This window comes from Podarcis bocagei (genome assembly GCF_964188305.1).
Source record: "Podarcis bocagei genome assembly, chromosome: 8".
Classification (NCBI taxonomy): Eukaryota; Metazoa; Chordata; class Lepidosauria; order Squamata; family Lacertidae; genus Podarcis; species Podarcis bocagei.
In genome coordinates, this window is record NC_138133.1 from 49,773,252 (window position 1) to 49,797,629 (window position 24,378).

The 24,378-nt window shown below is 41.7% G+C and overlaps 1 protein-coding gene across 1 annotated transcript in view; it reads left to right on the forward strand.

Annotated features, from left to right (window-relative positions):
• The first annotated feature begins 5,812 nt into the window (after positions 1-5,812).
• LOC308594090 (desmoglein-1-like) overlaps positions 5,813-24,378 on the forward strand; it is a 39,450-nt gene continuing 20,884 nt past the window's right edge. The window contains exons 1-7 of the mRNA XM_081206780.1: positions 5,813-5,991; positions 17,087-17,125; positions 17,612-17,740; positions 19,221-19,376; positions 21,202-21,349; positions 21,937-22,100; positions 23,217-23,351. Of these exons, the coding sequence (XP_081062906.1) occupies positions 5,944-5,991; positions 17,087-17,125; positions 17,612-17,740; positions 19,221-19,376; positions 21,202-21,349; positions 21,937-22,100; positions 23,217-23,351 (819 nt within the window). The 5' untranslated portion in view covers positions 5,813-5,943. The remainder of the gene's footprint in view (positions 5,992-17,086; positions 17,126-17,611; positions 17,741-19,220; positions 19,377-21,201; positions 21,350-21,936; positions 22,101-23,216; positions 23,352-24,378) is intronic.

The window sequence follows — 24,378 nt, forward strand, 5'->3', positions numbered from 1 at the left end:
ACAAGTACAGTGGTACCTCTGGATGCAAACGGGATCCGTTCCAGAGCCCTGTTCGCATCCTGAAGTGAACGCAACCTGTGTCTGCGCATGCACGGGTCATGATTTGCCACTTCCACACATGCGCGTGACATCGTTTTGAGTGTCTGCGCATGCACGAGTGGCAAAACCTGGAAGTAACGCACTCTGTTACTTCCGGGTCGCCACGGGACACAACCCAAAAACGCTCAACCCGAAGCTACTTCAGCCTGAGGTATGACTGTATACTTGTTGTTAAAGGATAATCAACAGACCAGGAAAAAGCTGTCCTGGGAGTGTTGTAGCTTTGCTCTCAGTCACTCAAATCGTAGTGGCCGTGCCCCAGTTGCATGAAATCCTAAGGAGGACTCTGATGACGAGATCACTGGATGCAAATCTCCGTTTTAATATCTTCTTCCAGTTGGCCTGCAATGGAATGCTGAATTATATATAACATGCTGATAAAAGCCTTCATACAATATAATAAATTTACATTTGAAAATTATTCAAGGAATTACACTTACATATAACAGCAAAACATATGCTCAAATAGAAAAGTCAGCTCCATAAAATTGAAAAGGCACTCTGCTCATTCTGTAAGGGCTGATGCAGACACAGCTGTGTGTTCTGCTTAAAGGGGCCATGACTCCAAATACAATCTTCTCCATCAATAGGAATGATTAATTTTAAAAAACTCAATTCTAAATCAAAATTTAAGCCCTTTGGAATGACAGTTTCCAAGTGGAAAATCCACTTGGACTCCAATTGCAATAAAGTGTTTTTGAGATCCAATCTGTTATATGGGTGAGGTTTGAAAACTTGTAGGATCTTGGTGTCATTCTGGGTCAGGGTGTCACCAGCACTCCACGCTTCAGCATTGGTGACCACACACTTGAGGTGGTAGATGATTTTGTCTACCTGGGCTCCACCATACCCAGCAATCTCTCTCCCCACACTGAGCTGGACAAACATATTGACAAGGCAACTACGGCAATGGCTTACCTCTCCCAAAGGATATGGGAGAATGTGATGCTAATGTCCAATACAAAGTTGAAGGTCTACCAGACTTTGACATGCGCTGAGTGAGGAAGATTTTGGGCATCACATGGCAGGACAAAGTCTCAAACAAAGATGTGCTCTCCAAAGCCCACATCCCCAGCATGTTTGCACTCCTTTCTCAGTGAAATCTACACCGACTTGGTCATGTCTAAAGAATGGAAGATGGCAGGATCCCCAAGGACGTTCTCTACTGGGAGCTGGCTTCAGGCACCAGGCCTGCTGGCAGACCAACTCTGTGTTTCAAAGTTTTTCTGCAAACATAACATGAAGGCTGGCAACACCAACCCTGCTATGTGGGAATCCCTTGCAGATTACCACAGTGCCTGGAGACAGGTAGTCAGGTCATGCATCCATAGCAGTGACCAACGGAGGAATAACTGCTGGGAGGAGCACAGAAAGAAGAAACACCATGGTGCATCTGCAGCAGCACAACTGAATGCCTTCATCTGTCCTAGCTCTCTCTCTCTCCCATATCAGTCTCTACAGCCACAGCAGACACTGTAACCTTCCAGAAGATTGACTTCACCCCCAAAGACACACTCCTCCATTGTCTCCCAAGACAGACGGATGCCAACCAACAACTGAATTATAAACCCTTGCTTTTGAGACATATAATACCTTCCCTGAATATAATACCCTGTGTTCATACCATTTTCTTCCAAATATAAAAATATGTTTATAGGATGTGTTAACAACCAACCCAGTGTCAGATGTTTGTCCTCAGTAAAATTAAAAGAAGAAATGATTTTTTGTCAGGTTTTTAGTATCTCTTGCATTTGGTAAGACTTGGCTGCCTATTTGTCGCTCCTGGGGATTTTCTGCACTCGTGCGCTTCTGCCTTTGAGTGGGAGATTATTGTTTGTTCAACTTAGTTTCATAGAATCATATTGTGGCAAAGGCCCCCGAAAGTCCCTCTGACAGTGTTGGATATTCTTGATAGGTGGGCGCCCAGGCTTGTGGCTACCAGAAGGAAGAATTCTCAGAAGGTAAAATTCTTCACCCACTTTATGACAAGGACTTTATCCATGGCTGCCACATGCCCAGATTCTCATTCAAGTATGTCCTCCATTCTTTGCTATTCACCACTGCAATACTAGTGAGAATGGGGCCACCATCACACCATGCATTTTATCTCACTACGACACCACTTTAAATAGTCATGACTATCCCCAAATAATTATAGGTGCTGTAGTTTGTTAAATGTGCTGAGGGTTGCTAGGAAACCCTTATTCCTCTCACAGAGCTATGATTTCCAGAATTCCTTAGGTATTCTTTGTTGGAAGCCATGACTCTTTGAAGTGGCACCATAGCCAAATAAAGCAAATGGGAATTCTACACAATGCAGCAAGAGGCTGGCTTGAGCCATTACAGGTCAGTGCTCCTGGACACAAAGCAACACCCACAACTTCAGTTTCACAGCAGTTTGGGCCAAAAATTGCTTCTGCTCCAATTAGGGCCTGCATGGAGGATGAAGAGATGTAGTTAGCATAGAAATATCCAGCTTGTCCATAACCTACTGTGGTGCTATGATGCAAGAGTCACATCCATTGTTCTGCCATCTTTTGCCTCTGGCCCTGCCTGTAACTGGCATGTGGGCCCCAAAAGCTTGCCCAAGAGGTAACACAGTCCTCAGGATGAATGCAGCTGCAAGATTGCTGATACAGAGAAGTGACAGGGCATGACATCAGATCTTCTCACACACTACTGATTCTGCTGTGACTTTTGGAGCCATACCCTTCTTTTTTAAAAAATGGAACAGTCCAGAGTAAAAATCTGTCCCAAGAAGAATACTAGGAAGAGTGAAAGCCTTCAGTCAGTCTCCATCACTTTTGTGGTCGTCCACAAGCTGTCCAAACTGAGTTATGCCACATGCCTCCTAAATCATCAATATTTTTTTTTTATAAAATTTTTATTTGGTTTTCTGGTTTTATAGAGACAAAACATACACAAAGAAAAGACTAAAGACAAAAACATGTATAAAATCAGCAAATCCCCGTTTCATAAACTTGTTCCCTGACTTCCCCCCACCTCCCCTCGTGCATCCCAGTTTCAAGATTATATCAGCAAGTTGGTATTTCTCCTCTCAACATTCTTATTCATCTTATTACCTTTTTTATAATAAAAATTAATTTTCCTAAGTTGGACTTAAGTTCTCTTCCATCGATTTTCATTTTATCTTAATTAAGAGTCATATTAACCAAACCTAGAAGTCTTAAGAGTTTTTAAGAGTCTCTTCTTCCCTCCCTCCCATCCCCGGTTTTTGTCCCTTCCCAATAAAGATCCAGATTCGAGATTCTCAGCCTGGGTTCCTCACGTCCGAGGCTTTCAAATCCCTTTCAGTCCCTCTCCGCCTGTCCTGTTGGTAGTCCTTTATGTCAGTCGTCAGGTCTGGGAAAAGCTCTTTCACCATCAAAATGTATCCTCTTCCCACAAGGGGGTTCAAAAGTAACTGCTGGAGAATTTCCACAAAGCCTATCTCTTCACAATCAAAGTCCAAACGGAGGCCCCAATCGTATTTCTTTATTTTAGTTTTCTGTATTCCATTTTGTCCCGGGACCTCCTCCTTCTTCTTCTGTGTCTTTCGCAGAGTTGTGGTAGATATGTTCCCAGCATTTCCTTGCTTGTGTTCCGCAGATGTCAGCTTTTGGTTGTTGCTTCCCAGGATTACTTCTTCTTTTTCTTGTTGTTTAGTCTCTTCCAGCTCTGTAGGTATTGTTTCCCATTCAGCTGTGGATTCTTTCTCATTGAGGTCCTCAATACTAAGAGCAGAGTTGCCTGTTCCCAAGGTCATAGTCTCAAGTTGTTTATTCATGGCCAAGCTCTGTTCTTGTAAGATTCCCACCAATTGAAACATCCTTTCGATTTCCACTAGTAACTTTCCTTCCACAGCCATTGTATCCATTGTAGTTTCACAGAATTCCCCCTAGGGGGAATCTGGTTACTTATTAGCCTTTTCACCAACAATCCTTTAACTGATTATTATTACTTTGTTTCCAACAGTTTTAGCTCAATTATAACTCGTCTTAGTCCAGAGGGATCTTAGATGACAAATTTTCCACTTTAAATCGGCCGTTTGACAGCTTTGACAGCTGTCAAACTCCGCAGCTCTTACACAGGCACCAAAGCAGGACGTTCCCGGGCCCGGGAGGGGGGCTTGTTTAAAGCAAAAAGAAGGTTCCCAAAACTCCACTCTCCAGCCCAAAATTTCCCTTAGTTAAATCTTGGAAGTTAATGTCCTTTTTAACTCACCCCACCAGGGGTAGGCTCTCCAGCTTAGCTCTTGCGCCGTTGCTTAGATCGTCTGCAAGGGGGGGGTGCGGACTTCCTTTTAGACACCCCCCGCTCGTCTCCAATTCAAGGTAGAATTTTTATAAAGTCCCAATCCGTCTTACTCACGGGCGATTCTTTCAGTCCAAATTTTCAAGGAAGGAAGTCAGCGCTCTCTGGTTATGGCTCGCGGCTTCGCTCCACCGAGGTAGCGATCGACTCTCAGTGCCACGCCACCCCCGTATCCCCTCCGCAGCCTTTAAAAAGGCTCTTTGCGAATCAGGGGGGGCGCTTAAGGCACCCGCCGAGTCTTCAGTCCGCAGGCTTCCGCGCCTGCGGTTTTTAAGGGTCCCCGCGTCGCCGGCGCGGCAAAGACCCATCCTCAGTGGAGCCGATTCCCTCCGGAGCTCGGAGGGAATCCGCCATTTCCAGATCGCGTCAACCCGGAAGTCCCTAAATCATCAATAAGACAGTAAGGTTGTTGCATTGCTCCCTGTTTAACTGGTCAAGGATAGACTTCTGCTTGTCACACCTGTTTGTTGTGTGAGAGATTACTCAACCAAATAAGCTCTTCAATACATTTTAAAAACACTGTTCTTTTCAAAGAATATCAAGCTGATCTAGGGAACTAGATAAGAAATACAATAAGAAACAAAATAGACACATTTATTCCCAATGAGCTATATACTGTGAGCACCGGGCCTACGATGCTTACATAACTCCAAGGACTTCAATGGAGGATCAGCTTTGTATATTGAGTCCTCAGGCATTAAAATGAATGGGGAAATCTGAAGGCAGGGGAGCTACTATGAGAACACGGGGGGTTATTATTTTTAAACTTTGCTTTATTTATATGGCATCTTTAATTCACATTGCTTCTCAAAACTGGAAGTAAGCAGAAGACTGCTATTGGCATTCTCTTCAGTTAAGCTGGCACCAGAAAGATCTATATGATCTCAAGGAAAGGGGACAAATCCAAAGTTTGTGTTTGTTCTTTCCTTCTGCTTCTCCAATTCCATCATTTGCCAATGGCTAGAGGAACCCATATAAGAATATTATTGGAGGGAGGTGGAAACATGACCTCCAAATGCCCACAGGAAGTGGGCTCCTAGGACATAGAGCAGCAATGTAAAATTGGTTTGTGAAACTATGGATTTAACTTAGGATCCTGCCGTTGTGTGGACCTGCCCAAAATTTACAAGTGCAGCTTTTTGTGTAGTGGTAGTGGGTAATTCTGACTTTCATTCAGTAGTTCCCCAGTACAGCCTGTCTTGTCTCTCTCTATAATGCTCTGTTTGGTGCCCAGCAAAGTGTTTCATCGCAAAAAGTATCAAGGTGTGTCTTTGGCTTTCCCCCTGGAGCAATAATGATGTTGTCAAGCATTTCAAGACCTGCCCAAAGGTTTTGGGTGGAGGAACACACTTGGTTAAGCAGCATCTTCAGTGCTCTGATCTGAGGAAGTCAGAGACTCCTCCAAAGCCTGGGTGAAAGAACATCTACGCAGTGTCTTTTTACAGGCACTGTCACAAGGGGTGGGGGGGAAGGGCACAACCACCTGGAGTGTTATCGTCCCTTTCTTGGACCTAAGAGACAACAGATGCAATGGATTGGCTTACTTACAGAGCAGCTGCTGTGCTCTTCATTTTAACGGTAAGAATGGATTTTAAGAGAATTGTTTTCAAACCCAGTGTTACTTTTCAAGTTCTTGTGCTGGCGATGCTGGTAATTCTCTGTGCTTTGGTTATTCCTGCATTGTAAATCGGAAGTGAAGACTGGTGAAGGGGAGAGGAAGACTTTTGTTACAATTCTGTATTAACTTGCTCAGGAGTAAATCCCATAGAAATTGACCAAGCTTACTTCTGAGCAAACGATCATGGGATTGCCCAGGAACAAAACCACCCATCTACTCTAAATATAATTAAATCCATTTATTTAGATGTTTAATATCCAAAACAGAGAGCCAGATGCTACTGGGAGAGGGCTCATTGCACATTGTAATCAATGGATGTGTTAGTCAAGGGTCTAGTTCAAGTATGACTTAGTTGAAAGCCACTCTATATAATGAGCAATCCCTTGTTATCTGTTTTTGCTTTCTAGCAAAAAAGTGGAAACATTTGAACAAACACTTTCAATCTTTATCTAGGCGTATATTGTTTTTCCTGTACTGCATGAAGATTGTATAGTTTGCTGTTTATTATTAGGATTTGATGCTCAAATCCCTCGGAATTAGATTTCTCCAGTCTGTCACTGAAAACCTGCTTCTAGATACATGGGCAAACAGGAAAATTCGTCAGCATGGTACTTCTTTATGTAAGAGCTTTGGGCTGCGTTTGTTTTTCTTATACACGGGAAAGTGCTATCTGTGGAAGAAACGACATTTAGGCATGTTGAAGCAATCAAATGTTGAGAGATTGTAGAGACAGAACTTGGTGGCCTTGGAGGCCTTGCTGCAAGGTCCATATTGTCATGTAACTCCATTTATCGTAATTTGTATTGCTTTTTCTTGCACTTAGAATGGTTGCAAGCGGGGGGGGGGTTTCAGCTGGAACTAGCTGGAACTCGGTTCCGGCACCTCTTAGATGGGCACCATTGCCATTCCAAGTGAATGATGGAGGTGTTCATGAAGAGTTGTGGCACAAAAATGACACTAGTTTCAAGTGACCGTATAATCTTAAGAATGCTACAGTATTCTTTGCAATCTGTTCTTAAATAGGATTTCTTCAGACCAAATGTAAATTTGCACATTCCCCCCACCACCACCTTTCCTACTGGTAATGTATCAAATTTTTCTAAGATGATGTGGCAGAGCGAAACTCTGCAGTTCATTGCTCAAAGGAAAGAAGCAATGCCCAATTAACAATTTCACACTTGATAAATTAGAACTAATCAATGAAGTCAGCTGCCAAGTGAATAATTTAAGGGTTGGCAAAAAGCAAAGCAATGAATCGGTTCCTACATGTTTGGTTCAACATTCAGGTCTCTTCAAAGCCTGGAATGTTGCTTGCTCTTAAAAATTAGACTGGGCCATTGATACATCTTTTTCATTATTATCTGTAGACCAAGACCCAATAATTAAATTGTATGCATTTCTTAAGGCTGGGGTTTAAGTACAGAGATTTATATGTTAGGTGTGCCCTCTGACATTTATTTGGGAAGAGTGTCTCTTTTAGCATATGAAAAAGGTCTGTTTTTGGCCGTCTTTTGACAAAGCTGAGAAAATGTCTATAAACACAGGTGTCATCTGTAGAGGCCTTCATCCAAATAACTGTGCAACTACTCCAATGAACCCAATGGGGTGTGGGTCTTTTAAAGTGAATGGGGTTTTCCTTTGAAGTTTGTAACTTTGCATTGCCTGAGTGTGGAGGGGAGAAAGGCCAGTAATCTTACTGGCATTTCCCAAGCTCTTCGGCATATCCAAATCTTTGTTTGAGAGCATGATCACTGAGGGGACTTCACAGGCAGAAGTAAGAGAAATCTCTTCATAATGTGGAGTTTCCCAAACCACAGAATCTCTCTCTCTCTCTCTCTCTCTCTCTCTCTCTCTCTCACACACACACACACACACAATGTCTATTATGATATGCATGTGAACCAGTGCTAATATTCTAGATAACAGAAGAACAGAAAAAAATCAAAAGTTTAAACTAGCAATTTTATTTTGAAGCAAATGTTCTGGTCTGGGAGGGAGTCAGTATATATTTCCCTATCTGATCTGAATTTTCAACACCTGCTTGATCCAAAGAGTACTCACTGCAAAATACTGATTTTTCTGTTTGGGCTGTGTTCATAGTACTTGTACAGGCTTGTTTCATGGAGGCAGTGCATTTTTCCTTTACCACCTGCCTGATGAAAACTAGTTTATGCCATCTCCACTTGGCCAATTCTCTTGTTCATTGTTTCACCCAGACACCTTCGTTTTGCCTTCCAATTATTAAAATAAAAAGGTGGATTACGTGTATGTATTTTTAATGAAGTGCCACAGCAAACTGAGAGGACTAAGTACTCTTATCCAGGATGAGGCATTGCACACATTTTTGTGATGACAATCCAGTACAGTGGTACCTCGGGTTACATACGCTTCAGGTTACATATGCTTCAGGTTACAAACTCCACTAACCCAGAAATAGTGCTTCAGGTTAAGAACTTTGCTTCAGGGTGAGAAATGAAATCATGCTCCGGCGGCATGGCAGCAGCAGGAGGCCCCATTAGCGAAAGTGGTGCTTCAGGTTAAGAACAGTTTCAGGTTAAGTATGGACCTCCCAAACGAATTAAGTACTTAACCTGAGGTACCACTGTATTAAGACTTCAGCATGTTTAAGCCTTTTGAAAGATAGTCTGGATGTTGACCTGAATGGCTACAGTCTAGTGCATGCTCAGAGCTCAGTTAAAAGATCACTTGGCACATGGGTGGTGTGTCATGCACCAAAAAAAATGGGTTATTTAATGATGCTACCACAAACCTTCCTATTGTGAGCTGAACTTCTGGAATGTGATCAGAGGCCAATTTGTTTAAGGAATCAATTATCCTTAGGGGCCCTTCATATTCCCTATACTGCAGCCCAAGAAAAGTACAATTTATCTATTAAGCAATAATATGGATTCTTCCCATTCACTCTGAATAAAAGTCATCCTAGGTTTCCAAAGCTGACTATTTGCTACATCCATTAGCTCAAAGGGATGGTGCTGGCTTTCTACATAATTAGAAACAAGTGTCACATATGTGGACTTGTTACCTAAACTTGGAAGAAAAACAAATTTGAAAATTGTTGGCAAATTTATTTCTGGAATTCAGGATTTGGCCCATAATTCTGCAGGTAACCTTGAAATACAATTACCTTTCTTAATTAAAAAAACAAAACAAAGAAGCTATTAACATTCATGAATGCAATGACTTAACTTGGATTTAAGCATCAACTTTTTAAAAAAGAAACATTACCTGAAGTCAGATACCAGGTACCTAGATATTTAGGCCTGAATCATTAATGCAATTACATGGATACACATCCTGTTTGAGTTGTTGATTTCTGTGGGATTTCTAACCATATAATGATGTTTAGGCTTGGAGACGCCAATATTTTGACTGCAAAGTTACAGAACTTTGGAAATAAATGTAATAAAAGGAAAGATTTAATCTTCTTCAGGAGGAGTTTTGGCGCAGGAATAAAATGCATAGTCCAAAATGCTGACACAACTGCACACTACAATGGCACAAAGATGACTAATAGTATAATGCGCTTGAATACTCAGCCCTGTTCACAGCAATACCCTGCCTGACTTCAAAGAGACAGGCTCAACTCCTAAAAAGAACAGCACTGGGAAAGAGAACAGATCAGGAATTAAGGGCATGTTCAGTCACTTGGATTCAAGTAGGTGGAGCAGGGAGTATGCCATAATTGCATATAATATTGCCTTGGCACTGATAGTAGTTAATTAATTCATGTTTGTAAATGGCTTTGAAGTAGAAGTTGTGGAGCAGCATATTAAAGTAATGGAACTCTGAAGCTGATCTCTTCTGCAGTCTCGCAAATCTGAATTACTCAGACTTTGGGAATCTGGGTTCAAACATTTAAAACATTCTATTTTTTTCAATTCATCCCTTAAACAACACATGGACTAATACATGTTTACTTGGAAGTAAGTCATTCTGAGTCCAACTGGGGTTACTCCCAAGTAAGCGTGTTTAGGATTTCTGCTTCAAGCATCGGAAGATCAATAACTTCAGAAATCCTGTCTGAACAGTGGAATAAATCACTATACTAGAGAGAGTTGAACAACACCCACGAAGGAATGCACATGCTGATTTAACTTCCATCCACTGAAATGCATGGGAAACTTTTAGAGGCAGGCAGGAATATGCATGCATCTTGGAAACTCTTGACTGTATTAATGAGTGCTGGTTTCTGGAGTGTCCACTTTCCTTTCTCAAAATCCACATGAGCATCTTGAATTTACCACTGTCCTTCTTGGCATGAGAAATTTAGCAAATTTCGCATCAAAGCAAATGCAGCAAAAGACTTATTTCTTGGCCTGGTGCTCATAATTTAATATGCCAAAATAAATCACCGCCCACATTGAGCAAAAATATCAAATATTAAGTTCAGATCAAGGAACATTTCTCCCACACCATGCTTCTGTATATTGCAACCAACTATGCCCTTGATTGATGGCTCACTAATGACCTTTGGTGCATTGGTGAATGTTGTGCTAGGATTGGGAAGACCTGGACTCAAATTCTCAAAGAGCCATGAAGCTTACTGGGTGATTTGGGGCCACCCAGTATATATCTTACCTTAACCTACCTTGCAGGGTTGTTGTGAGTATAAAATGGAGGGAGAACCATGTTGGCTGTCTTCAGATCCTTGGGGGAAGGTGGGATATACACATAAAAATTAAATATTAGTAATTACATACATACATATAAACAATCATTCATCCCTCAATGATGAGAGACCTACAGTGGTCATAAGGAAAAAGAGAAGATAGTTCCACTACATGGACAATGTTCATGAGAAGTTGTTTGTTTGTTTTTTTGTTTTTTTAATATATACATTCTTCTCCTTTTCAGAAGCAGAACTGGCAGGAAACAATCTTCTTCCCTTTTTGCAAAAGAAGAAATAAACACATATATGTTTCCCCAAATTAGTTCTTGGCTAAGATAGCAAAAATAATGCATACGTATGAGTTGCAGTTAGTGTGTCTCTGTTGAAAATGGGCAAAAATACCATTAGCAAGATCTCCTATGCAAACCCCACCAAAATCCATGAAAACATTATGATGCTTTTATATGTAGCTCCCATGCCTCTCAAAGGAATTTGTGCAGGAAAAGTTCTCGGTGGATTGTTCTCTTCATTATATGAGTTATCCCAGTCCAGTGTCTTTTTATTATAACATTCATAGATTTAAGAATGGCAACATATGCTATATTATAGACAGTCTTAACACTATGTGCTAGTTCCATTGAGCTTTCTACCAGAATACAGTGGTACCTCGGGTTAAGTACTTAATTCGTTCCGGAGGTCCGTACTTAACTTGAAACTGTTCTTAACCTGAAGCACCACTTTAGCCAATGGGGCCTCCTGCTGCCGCCGTGCCGCCGGAGCACAATTTCTGTTCTCATCCTGAAGCAAAGTTCTTAACCTGAAGCACTATTTCTGGGTTAGCGGAGTCTGTAACCTGAAGCGTATGTAACCTGAAGCGTATGTAACCCGAGGTACCACTGTATTTCCATTAGAAAGTAACACTCAACAGGTCTAGTAATAATGTTTCATTTCAAGAGACACATACTGTATGGATGGGGTAAATCATGTGAGTCTCTAACAGCATTGTAGCAATTCTAACAATGACTTCAGACAACTCCTACACTTGTACAAGAAAACCAATGAATGTCTAACAGGGGGCATATCTGTGGAATGGATGATTTGGAATGCACTTTGATGTGCATCAGATCCGTGAAGTCCATGATTATTTGGCATTCATTTGCACTGCACTTAATGCCTTTTCACTATTTCAGTCCAGAGTAGCCAAAGGGAAAAGTCAACCCTACTTGACATCCTTTTGTCTGCTTGCCACCACCACACTCTGAATTTAACTCTGAACATATTGCAGAAAATTACTACATATGTAGTCTTTTAAGAACCAGGTGTAGCCTTAGGGAAGTGGGAAGTAGTATTGGTACAAGATCTTCCAGCATTGTGTTGCTCCCAATACCATTTCTTACTTCCCTAAGGCTGTACATGGTTCTCAAAACACCTACATATGTGGCATTTTTTCCTCTAATATTTACTTTTATTGACGGCTTTAAGTGGTATAAAAATGTTGTTAAATAAACAGATAATAAAGTGTATCATAATTTTGTCATGACAACAGAGCTAAGAAAGATCACCATCCATTTTGGAAATAAGAAATGCTAAATAAGTTAGCAGTCATAGCAAGGATTCGTGTTGCCTGGACCACAGAAGACGAAAAGTAGAAGTGCAAATTAGAATTTTCTCATGGGATGGTGAGGCAAAACCACATGCTGAATTTTAATAGGTTAATGCTTACTAAATGCAGACCAGGCCTATCTTTATAGGTGGAGTAGATCTGCCTTTGTTCTTTGAGGTAATAAACTGTGTCTGAGTGTCAGTAGTCATCTTTTGTGCTCTGTTCATTCAAATATTTGGAGAAAGTAGTTAGTGCAGACTCAAAAGGGGCTGCCCCTTAGCCTGCCTATGAAGTAGTCATTGATACCATCTGTTGGAATACAGCCCTCCTGGACTGTCTACTTCTTTGGCGGTCACTTGCAGACGAGTAAAATTGTCTTCCATAAACACGGTTTTAACAGTTACAGATAGGTAGCCGTGTTGGTCTGCCATAGTCAAAATAAAAAAATTCCTTCCAGTAGCACCTTAAAGACCAACTAAGTTAGTTCTTGGTATGAGCTTTCGTGTGCATGCACACTTCTTCAGATACACTGACACAGAAGTTGCCAGATCCTTCTATATTTCCCCACCTTCTCACTATATAGAAGGATCTGGCAACTTCTGTTTCAGTGTATCTGAAGAAGTGTGCATGCACACGAAAGCTCATACCAAGAACTAATTTAGTTGGTCTTTAAGGTGCTACTGGAAGGAATTTTTTTATTTTGACGGTTTTAACAGTGAGTCTGTAAGTGACTGTGGAGGCCAATTCTGGATCCACACGTCCTTCCACAGTGGGGACATTGGTTTCTGGGCGGGAGTTGATAATGGTGTGGATTTGCCAAGCGTGCCTTCCTCATAGCACGTTTCCCCCTTGCATCCTGAATTCGAGGACTGTGCAGCCTTCATCTGCCTTCACAGCCATTGTAACATACTGCTTGTTATCGTCCGCCTGTTCTACCATTGAGGACTTCTTCGATCATTCTTTGTCTAGCTCCTTCCCTTTGACCTTACCGCCTTCGGTGACCCTGCTGGGAGTGTGAGATTCCCAACAGCTTCACTCACAAGGGTCATAGGAACATTCAAGCCCACTCACCATGACAAGGTGATGATCCAGCGAGTGGGTCCTGGACTGTACCACTTCAGAGCTATTTGGATAATTATTCTCCTTGGGTTGCTTGTGGGTTTCCTGCCCCTTAGAGTTCCCCTCCCCAAAAGTTTTCTGTAGTTCTGCAAATCTTGGGTTTCTCGTAAGCCTGTTGCTAATTACCTCTTGTGGGGTGGTGAGTCTGTTTTGGCGACATAAGCAATGGCACCTGAACATCAGAAATAGAATGAACCTGCAACAGCAACATTTTGCAGTGCTGTATATTTTGGTGTTCATGATTACATCCAGTCACCCATGCTCTTCTCTGTGATACTGCATTCCATTTCCACCCCACCCACCCCAACAGTCAGTCAGGATTCTGTGGCCAAGCCATAATTGAATATGCTCAGTCTTATTCATTAGTTTGTTTTGGGGAATTCCCTTGGACTTTCCCTTCTGAAGATTGCTCTTTATAATTCTGCATACAAAACTCGCCTCTTGCAAGTAGATATTGACACTTTGGCTACAGAAGGACTGGAACTTATATCTCTAATTTGGAAAGAAAGCCTTAATTCCTCCCCTCAATCTCTTTCAACTCAGACTTGCTAACATATCAGAAATAATAATAATAATAATAATAATAATAATAATAATAATAATAATATATTTATACCCCACCCATCTGGCTGGGTTTCCCCAGCCACTCTGTGAAGCTTCCAACAAAATTTTAAAAATACAATGCAACATCAGACATTAAAAACTTCCCTAAACAGGGCTGCCTTCAGATGTCTTCTAAAAGTCAGATAGTTGTTTATTATTAGCTAAATTGTATGCCCCACACACACACCTCAGCCCACATATTATAAATGAGCCTTCTCCAAGTGATGCTCTCCAGCTGTTTTGGACTACCACTCCCATCAACCCCAGCCAGGCTCATAGGAGCCAACTCCAAGGGGGTGAGGTCCCTTCGCCCCCCAATAAAATATTTGAGCCCCCCCCAGTTGATGGCCATTGCCATTCAAATGGTGTGTGTGCTGAGCCTTGTGATTGATTATGTGGGGCAGGGTTTAACTGGACCCCCCAATATTTTATTCAAGTTGGCACCCCTGGCCAGAGTGATGGAAGCTGAATGCACCATGTTGAGGATGATTGTTGGAAAATTCCCATCCATACAGATGCTCAGACGACTGTGTTTCTCATAAAGCTAACCTGTCTTTTATGTAACCTGTAAAACAGAATTTTATTTGACTTTCATTCATATATATTTTAAAAGACGTCTACTGTTGCTAGTTTGCTGTGAAATTTACATTGGGTTCCCCCCATCATCATCTACATTTGTCCTTTTGCTTTTGCTCCTCAAGTTCCCAATCTTTTTAACCTGCCAAAAGCAGTCTAAGTAAATTGATGATGCTGGGAACTTTGGGGCAGATCTGCCTGCCCACGTGCACTCAAATAGAGGAATTCAACATAGTGCTATGTTGATCATTCTGTCAGGGCAAACATATCGCTTTGCCAAACAGAACAATCCTCTCCTAAGCATGCTGTTCTGGAGTTTTGCCTGACACCACCCAAGTCAATTTTGGAGGTGCAGGAAACAAACAGGGAGATGAGGGGAGAAACCCCTTATGCAAGTGGAATGACCGCTCCCTGCTTAAAATGGGGGGCGCCCTTCGCATGGACGCGCACAGCCCCTAGATCCGGAGTGGCTCCAACAGCATAGGCTTGGTTTGCCTTCCCTCAGGTGGGATACCTGGAGGTCTCCGCCTACCTCAGTCAGTTGTCCAATCCCACCTGGGGGAAGCGTTGCCAAGGAGACCAGGCCAGGTAGGGGAGGGATTACCTGCCCACACAATAGAGGGAGGATCTTACCTGGGAATCCTCACTTGGCTCCAGAGCTCAGTGAGACTCAGTGAATCTTGCCCAAAAGAATTTGATCTAAATTTAGTTGAAGTTAATAGAAAAGGCAGGAATCCAAAGTACTCTATATACACAACCAGATGCTTCTCCCTGAACATCTGTTCATGCTTTGTTGGAGAGTGCTCCCAAAGGTCTACCACATTTGAGATGTGACTTGTCAGTCAGGAAGAAGGTAGAACCTCTAAAGCATCCCAAAAGCCACATCCCCTTGTGGAAAACCTTGTGGTGGGCACATGCAAGATCCAAATTGTTGGGGGTAGAGGGGAACAGTGGTGGTGATTCTTACCTTTGCATCATAGGCTACATTCCAGCCACACCTAAGTCAGGGGTTTCTATAAGTAAATAACTCCATCCTGCATTCATGCAAGGAAGTGGCATTTTCACAGTGCAAGGGCCTGTTCCAGCCAGGTTAAAACATTCAAGGAGGGTGTGGAACAACACTAGTGAGGGGTGTGGCCTGCGGAGGGGTTGTGGTCTAGGGAGAGTCCCCAGGGTCAGAAAGAAGGACCTCCTGAGCTTGAAGTTCTCCACCATTTCTCTAAAGTTTTGTTGTGTGCGATGCCAGCATGTTGTCCTTTGGCTTTGGGGCAAAGTTATAACTGAAGGTCAGTAAGAGAATGAGCTGAATAGTTGTCTGAAGACGGGTGATAAAAAGGCTGTGTGTTTCTACTAGTTCACTCAGCAAGCATTCCCTCCAATACAATCTGATACTCCAAGAACAATGGCTTGCGTTTAAAGAGGAGGAAGCAGCTGTCTGAACACGTGTGAAGAACACACAGGGGTTGCTAACCTTTTTGGCCCCATGGCCACATTTGAAAGCTGGGGAAACTGTTGTTGGCCACCGAAACCTCACTGCAACAAAGCACTCCCCACAACCTATTCTATTCATTACAGAGTGTCATCAATATGCAGATGACACGCCAACTCTGTTCCAACTGAGTCAAGAGAGGCAGGTGAGGTGTTAAACCAGTGCTTGGAGGCAGTGATGGGTTACCTGTGGACCAATAACCTGCAGCTGAATCCTGAAAAGAGAGAAGTGTTATGTGTCCCAAGTCCTCTGGAAGGAGCAGATCCATAGTCTGGGAGCACTCCTTGATTCAACACTGTCACTGGAATCTCAGGCGGCCTCTGTGGGTGAAGGGTGACTTATCAATTGGAATTGTTGTTGTTGAGGAGGGGACCCTGTGGGTGCCCAGAATGGTGTGTGCAAAAAAAAAATCACTATTTGGAGTTGACTTACTTTTATTTTTGTTAGTAGATTAAGACATGGCTGACTGAAATTTCTATGGTCACATGAGCATGATCTCATTTTCATCTAATGTTTGCATTCTGTAAAAATCTCTGGTGTGAATATAAAGATATCTGTTTGCACAGTGTACTGCTTTTAAATATGCAGCCAACATGAGGACAGGCCCTTAAAAAAATCTGCTTGTAACCTGATGCATATATTACAATATAGATTTAGGGAGTTTTTCACTGACTTTCATTTCACATTCATGAATAAAATGAGAAATTGTTCTTGTTTTGGCTATTCATTATACAGATGCTTGCAAATTCATATTTACATATTGCATTCCCTAGTAGTGAGAGGTGCATGAAATGCATTGGTTTAACTGAAGAGGTGGCAGTAATGTGAAGGAAAATATACAAGAGAGGGAATGGACCTGTGCAAGGACACTGTGGAATCAGATTCTTACTTTTAATCTGCATACATTTTAGCAATATGAAGGCTGAGGATGCAAACTTTGAAAGATATCGATGAGATGGGTTTCTATGAGCTCTATAAGTGGGGGGAAATTAAGGTGAGCATTACGCTGACTGTTCTTTCTTGTTCCACTTCTAGGTATCCTTGGAGTTCAGCACTGCTGCTTTTCATGTTCAGGTAATTTAATCACCACAGTGTTATTAGCAGCACATCATATGCTTATCTAGTTAGACAATGAGACTTAGGCTCAATGAGACTTACTCCCAGGTATGTGTAAATATCAGGGAGTAGGGTCTATTTAGTACAGTGGGACTTCTGAGGGTTTTGTTTGTTTTTGTTTGTTTTTCAAAGCATAGGATCACTATGTAAAGCATCTATTTGCTGGTGTGTCCCACAAATCTATTACATATGAATCAAAGACTTGCAGACGAAACACCCTATTTTGAACCGTTACATGAAATTCAGCCCTCCTCCAGCTCTTCTTACCCACCATACACATCCTTTCCTGGACATGGGCCTTATTTTCACATGTTCCTCCTGTCTCCTTCAGAACCCTGACCTTGAGTCACCCACTTTTCCATCAAACCACATTCAATATTCAGAACAACTGGTCCTCATGGTGTTCAGTTAATCCTTTTAATGCTCATCTTCTGTTTATTCAAGGTGAAAGAATGGGATGAAAAAGGCATGGAGAGATGGAAAAGCCACCACAGGCAGAAACGAGAATGGATTAAATTTGCTGCAGCCTGTAGAGAAGGGGAAGATAATTCAAAGAGGAATCCAATTGCAAGGGTAAGTTCCAAGCGAATCAGAAGAGTTCAAGACTTGTAAATTACTAAGCAACACTTGTAGATTACCAAGCAAACAAGGCAGAGATCCTCCCATGTACTGACTAAGTAGCAAAGTCCACTGGGCTTAAATAAATGACTCTGCAGTTTCAGTGTGCGAAACTTACAGCAAAGATCTGATAAAGGTTGATAATGAGGAAAAACGTAAAGTACCAAAAACTGTTTTTTTACAGTCTAGGAGCTTTTTTTGGAAAGTGTGGTGTCTAATTCACACACACTCTCTTTAAAATCAAGGTTAGTTGTGTGACTAGGACTAAGGGTGCATGGGCATAGCCAGGATTTTTGTTAGGGGGCAGGCTTTTGTTGGGGGGGGCAGAACTTCAGATTTGTATTGTTTTTTATTGATTGGGGGGACAGCTGCCCCCCATCCCCCTTTGCTAGGGTGGGTGTCAATTAAGTGTTACTCAGTATAGGCCTACTTTAATCCATTCATTTCAGTCGATCTATTCTGAGTAAAATTTAGTTGACTTGCTACCGTAATGGTTTGTAACAAGACACAGTGCTGGAATCTGTTTTCTTCTTCAAGTTTGAGTCCAGGGGGGCGGGCGTAATAATAACTAAAAGTGTCTCTCAACAACTCTGCCCTCCCCCCTAAAAATAAGATCAGCATCTCTGACCTCCCCCCCTCAAAGAAAGCTCAAGAACTCCAGCCTCTCCTTAAAAAAGCTCAGCAACTCTCCCTCTCCCCCCCAATGACAATGGGTTGATCACTGCCAGTTGTTTTATACTGGGAGTAGATTGCAGTCTCTAGGGAGTTGGACGGGCCTGCAATAAATGATACACTGGCTAACAACCTGAAGTTGCAGCTGCTGGCAGGAGAAGCCCCTCCACAGAGTTCCACTCCTGCAGTGCAAGGAGCAGAGGAAACTCTTGTCTGTTCCCCCATCCTCCTACAACTCATTGTGCCCCTTCAATTTGCCCTGGAGGCTTGGGGGATATAATCAAAGTTAGTGCTACCTCCCCATCCTCTCCTCTCATGCACTTACATCCTGGTTTCACAATTTGATGAAGAAACCAGGATGAAACCACAGTTTGCTTTTTGGAGATAGCGGGAAACTATGGTTTAAAGAAACAACAATCAAAATGTCATAGCTGGTGTGTGAGGAGAAAGGGGGATTGGAAGGATGGGGATGACACTGCAGGAATGACACTTGCTCCTAGGTTAATATACCATGGTTTATTAAGCCAAGGTCTACATCTAAACCAGCACCAAAGTATGCCAGCTTCGTTAAACAAGTAGCAAAATCTTCCCTTTTTTTCCCTCACTACTCACTACACTGCTGATATGAGTAGGCCATCTCACGAGAATGTTCCTTCAATATAGAGCCATTCGTACACATTTAAATAAAAAATAAATAAATACATAAGTAAATCTAGGGTTGAGAAAAACATAGCTAATTTTTGTTTTTTGTTTTCTGTTGCAGATCCGATCAGATTGTGAAGAAACTCAGTCACTTATATACAGAATCTCTGGAGTAGGAATTGATCAGCATCCCGTTGGAGTGTTTATCATTAATCAAAAGACTGGGGAAATTAATATAACAAAAATAGTAGACCGAGAGGAGACACCAATGTTTGTTGTAAGTACTATGTGTTTGCAAAACTATAACGTCTTTTCCCTCTATTACTTAGAACTAGAATATCTGAAGGGCATTATCTTCCCATATTAGTCTATTTACTTACTAAGGTTACCTCAGGCTGCTAACTATGATGGCTATGTTCTACTTCCACTGTCTTCTGATGGCTATGTTCTACTTCCACTGTATGCTTCTGAATGCTAGTTCCTGGAAACCACAAGATGGGGGGGGGGGAGTGCTCTTGAACTTGGTCCTGCATGCAGGCTTCCCACGAGCATCTGGCTGCCCATTGTGAGAACCGGCTTCTGGACTAGATGAGCCACTTGGCTAATCCAGCTGGGTTGTTCTTACATCCCATAACATTGCAGATGCATCTGGTGGGAACTACAGGGCCTTTTAAGGAGCAACACATACCGTATTTTTCCGTGTGCAGTGGTGCCTCACAAGACGAAATTAATTCGTTCCACGAGTTTTTTCATCTAGCGAATTTTTCGTCTTGCGAAGCATGAAATCCCATAGGAATGCATTGAAATTCAATTAATGTGTTCCTATGGTCAAAAAAAGTCCAAACAAAGCCAAATTTGGTACAACAGGAGTTTATTAAGTGCTCTTTAAAGTCACACATACTGTAAAGAGCATTTCAAAAATTGAAGGAACAATAAATTAAGTTTCTAAACATGACAGAAAAACATTTAAAAATCAACAAAGTGTACAGTACATTTTCTAAGACTCTGGGGGACAACTCGAAGAAGGTTCCTCTTCCACTCTTTGCTTCTTGCTGAAGAACCCCCTCCCCAACTGTTCCCCCAGCCACCCACCACACAGAAATTCAAATCCAGATTTTTTTTAAAAAAAACAGCAGAGTGGCCCAATGGTCACAGGAAATCATAAAAATGCAGAAAAAAAACACACAAGCTTCCAGATTCTTGCAAACCCCTCCTCAACACCAAGTCCTTGAATTCTAAACACCCCAACCCAAAATCCAAAACCCCCCCAAAAAAAGTTTTAAAAGTTTAAAAGAAGTTTTGGAAAAGCTTCAAAAATCACCAAAGTCTTCAAAAACCTCTAAAAAGGCTACCACACCGCGTTCTATGAGTTGCTCCTCGAAGTCAAGTCGCAACTGTATTAACAGTGTTAAGAAAAAGGAAACAAACTTGCAAGACGTTTTCGTTTTTCGTCTTGCGAAGCAAGCCCATAGGGAAATTCGTCTTGCGAAGCAGCTCAAAAAACGGAAAACCCTTTCGTCTAGCGAGTTTTCCGTCTTGCGAGGCATTCGTCTTGCGGGGCACTACTGTATAAGACATCCCCATATATAAGACGACCCCTATTTTTTTTTACCCAAAATTAAGAAAATGCACTATGCACTATCCGTATATAAGATGACCCCTTATTTTAAACTTCAAAAATTTAGGAAAAAATATAGTCTTATACAAGGAAAAATATGGTAATTTCTGGGACTCCTTTATTGTAGACTAACGGTGATGATTTTATAACATAAGTGACTATTGGACAATTATTATGGAGGTTTTTTATTATTCATTCTGCTGTTGTCACTCATTTTATTTTTAGTGCTGATTTTGTTGGTTATGCTTGCTTTGCTGTTTCTCACTGGTATTCACCTTGAAAGGCAGACTGTATTTTATAATACATTGTTGTTAACATTATTATTATTATTATTATTATTATTATTATTATTATTAATCCTGCAGTATTTTTAAATTAGATTATTTTTTTTATCTAACAAATGAATAGTTTTAAGTATTTTGAATACTACATACTCCTTCTGAGTTAATCTTTGATTTTTGTTTTTTATTATTTCTTAATGCAGATTAAGTGCTTTGCTATAAATGTTGTGACCGGACAATCAGTGGAAACACCACTTGACCTTCGAGTCCGGATTCTGGATGTAAATGACAATTCACCCATATTTACACAAAGTGTGTTTTCAGGGTCAATTTCAGAGGGCAGCATGGACAGTAAGTACATTACACATTGTAGCCATTTCTGCCGCTGGATAAAATAAGCATGCATCTGTCTTTCTCATCATGTTCCATTTCAATCTGGGATTCCTCACCCACCCTCATTCGGCTGCCCTTTCCCCATTTCTATGCACTTCTACTCAAAAGTAAGCCTCATTGTGTTCAATGGGGGCTGCTCTTGGGTGGGTTTAGGATTGCAGGCCAAAACCCTGTGTCTGTAGAGTAAGGATCTGGGAAACTGTAGTCCCTCCAGGTGATTGCTAGACTACAACTCCCATCATTCCTCAGAATTGGCCATGCTAGCTGATGGGAGCTGGAGACATGGGGGGGGGCAGAAGTTCCCTGTCCCTGCTTTAGAGAAATAACCAAAATGATGCATTTTAAAGGCACATCAGAGTTTGCTACATTTGTAGGGCAGCAGATTAGCAGAGACTGGGGAACTTCATTGAAACATACCTAACATTTTGGAAAATGCCTCTTAGTAAGATATTGGAGAATTCACAAATTATGACATCCTTACAGTTTTAATAAACTGAAGTGCAGCTCTTAAGGTTTTGTTTGAGTGGTCCTCTCCTTCTTTCCAGACACATTGGTGATGAAAATAACTGCTACAGATGCAGATGAGCCAAATAACCTGAATTCCAAAATTGCCTTCAAGATTGTGAGTCAAAATCCTGGAGGTCCATCGAAGTTTATTTTGAACAAACAGACTGGAGAACTTCACATTGCAAATATCCTTGACAGAGAGGTAAAAATGCATTGCTTTTCCTGAGAAATACCACAGTTTGTATGCTAGGGGAAAGAGCTATTCAGGACTTAAGAAAGCTTTCTGAAAAGTCAGCACAAAATAATTGGCTATTGTGCATCTATTCAAGAAGAGAAAATCAGCCGGGGGGGGGGGGGATCAGAAAGATAAGATGGGTTGAAGTGACAGATATGCAGAAAGCTGTAACCTTGTGCATGTTTACCTGGGAGTAAATGCCATTGAACTCTGCATCAAAATTGAATGAGGTTGCGAAAAATGATGTCAATGAAATAGAGACGAACAAGACACTTAAAATGCTTCATAACTTTTCCCATTACATCACATCATAGGATCCCTCCAGACAACCAGTTTATTGAGAATTCGTCCTGATTTTCTTGCACAAACCTTACACTGAGGTTCACTTATATCCTCTGTTCTTTATTCAGGCATTATTCTTATTTGTTTGCAGGCCTGTTAAATGAAAATTCATCCTTACACTTTTCAAATCACTTCCCCCTTCACTTTCAAGCACAATAAGTTAGATTCTTTTTTAAAGGGAGGGAGATTTGTTTACTAGCACTTCGGTCCACTTTAATTGTGGGACGCGGGTGGCGCTGTGGGTAAAACCTCAGTGCCTAGGGCTTGCCGATCGCATGGTCGGCAGTTCGAATCCCCGCGGCGGGGTGAGCTCCCGTCTTTCGGTCCCAGCTCCTGCCCACCTAGCAGTTCGAAAGCACCCTTAAGTGCAAGTAGATAAATAGGTACCGCTTTATAGAGGGAAGGTAAACGGCGTTTCCATGTGCTGCGCTGGTGCTGGCTCGCCAGAGCAGCTTCGTCACGCTGGCCACGTGACCTGGAAGTGTCTCCGGACAGCGCTGGCCCCCGGCCTCTTAAGTGAGATGGGCGCACAACCCTAGAGTCGGACACGACTGGCCCGTACGGGCAGGGGTACCTTTACCTAAAGTTCAAGTACACACCCAAATCCCTCCCACAAAATATGGTCCATGTAAAACACTTTCCACGATGAGATTAAAGAGCACTACAGTGTAGAAGTGTGCTTTCGCACTAATGTGAATGTTTAAACGTTTGTCTTCCTTCCTTCCCCTCACTTTTATATAGGAACATGCAAGCTACAGTCTGGTTGTGAGAGCCACAGACAGGGATGGAGGTCCAGATGGAATATCATCTGAATGTTCCTGCGAGGTTTCTGTAACTGATGTAAATGATCAGTTTCCAACGTGTGCACAGAGCTCGGTAAGCTATTGACTAAAGCAGTATCACCAGCAACAATCAATTCCACATTCTGCAATACCTTCTAGGAGCAGGAACTAGAAGAGGGGTGTTCAGGGGTGGGTTTATATGCCTTTGGAAGTAGAAATGGAAGCAGTCCAGACTATCAGCCTAGTTTCTACTTTCCCTTCAAAAAAATAAAATGAATGGAAAATGAATCTGTATTTCACTGAAAGGAATACCCTACTAATGTCATATAACCTGCGATAATGTTAAGCTGACAACTATTGAGGCCAGACTTCTCCAAGCTGGGGATGTTGCTGGACTACAACTCCCATCAGCCCCAATCAACATGGCTGATGGTCAGGGATGATGGGAAATGCAAGTCCAACAACATCTGGAGGGCACCAGGTTGGGGAAGGTTGTTTTAGACCAACTCTCAGGAGTTGACCTTTCATAGCGTGTTCACACAAAAAAAAGGATTTTGCAGATAAAAACATTTAGCGTTTCAACTGCATACCTAAAAGAATAGGTATACAGTATATTTCTAAATAAAACAAAGGAAAATAAAGTTTAATAGTGATTGCATGCTTGAAACCATATGATTTACGAACTGATTTGTAAATACAGGAAATGAAATACAGAGTTACATGGAAGAGAGCTGAGATTGTCTACACATACTAACTGTTGGTGGGCAACTTCAAGGTTCCTGCTGCCCGTCTTATGGATTAAAATCATATGGCAGAGAACCAAAGAAAATAAATAACTAGGAGGGAGTTGAGGGGAGTTACTCTATATTGAGCTTCTGAGAACAACAAAATATGCAAAACAAAAAATGGATCGGTGGGATTACCATAGCAAGCTGAGTTGTGTTTTGATTCATTGTATTTATATATTATATTTTTCCCAATTAAAAAAAAATAAAGTTCTCAGTGTGCTTCAAAAGGTAAAAAAGGTAAGATAAAGGACTCCTGGATGGTTAAGTCCAGTCAAAGGTGACCATGGGGTGTGGCACTCATCTCGCTTTTCAGGCTGAGGGAGCCGGCGTTTG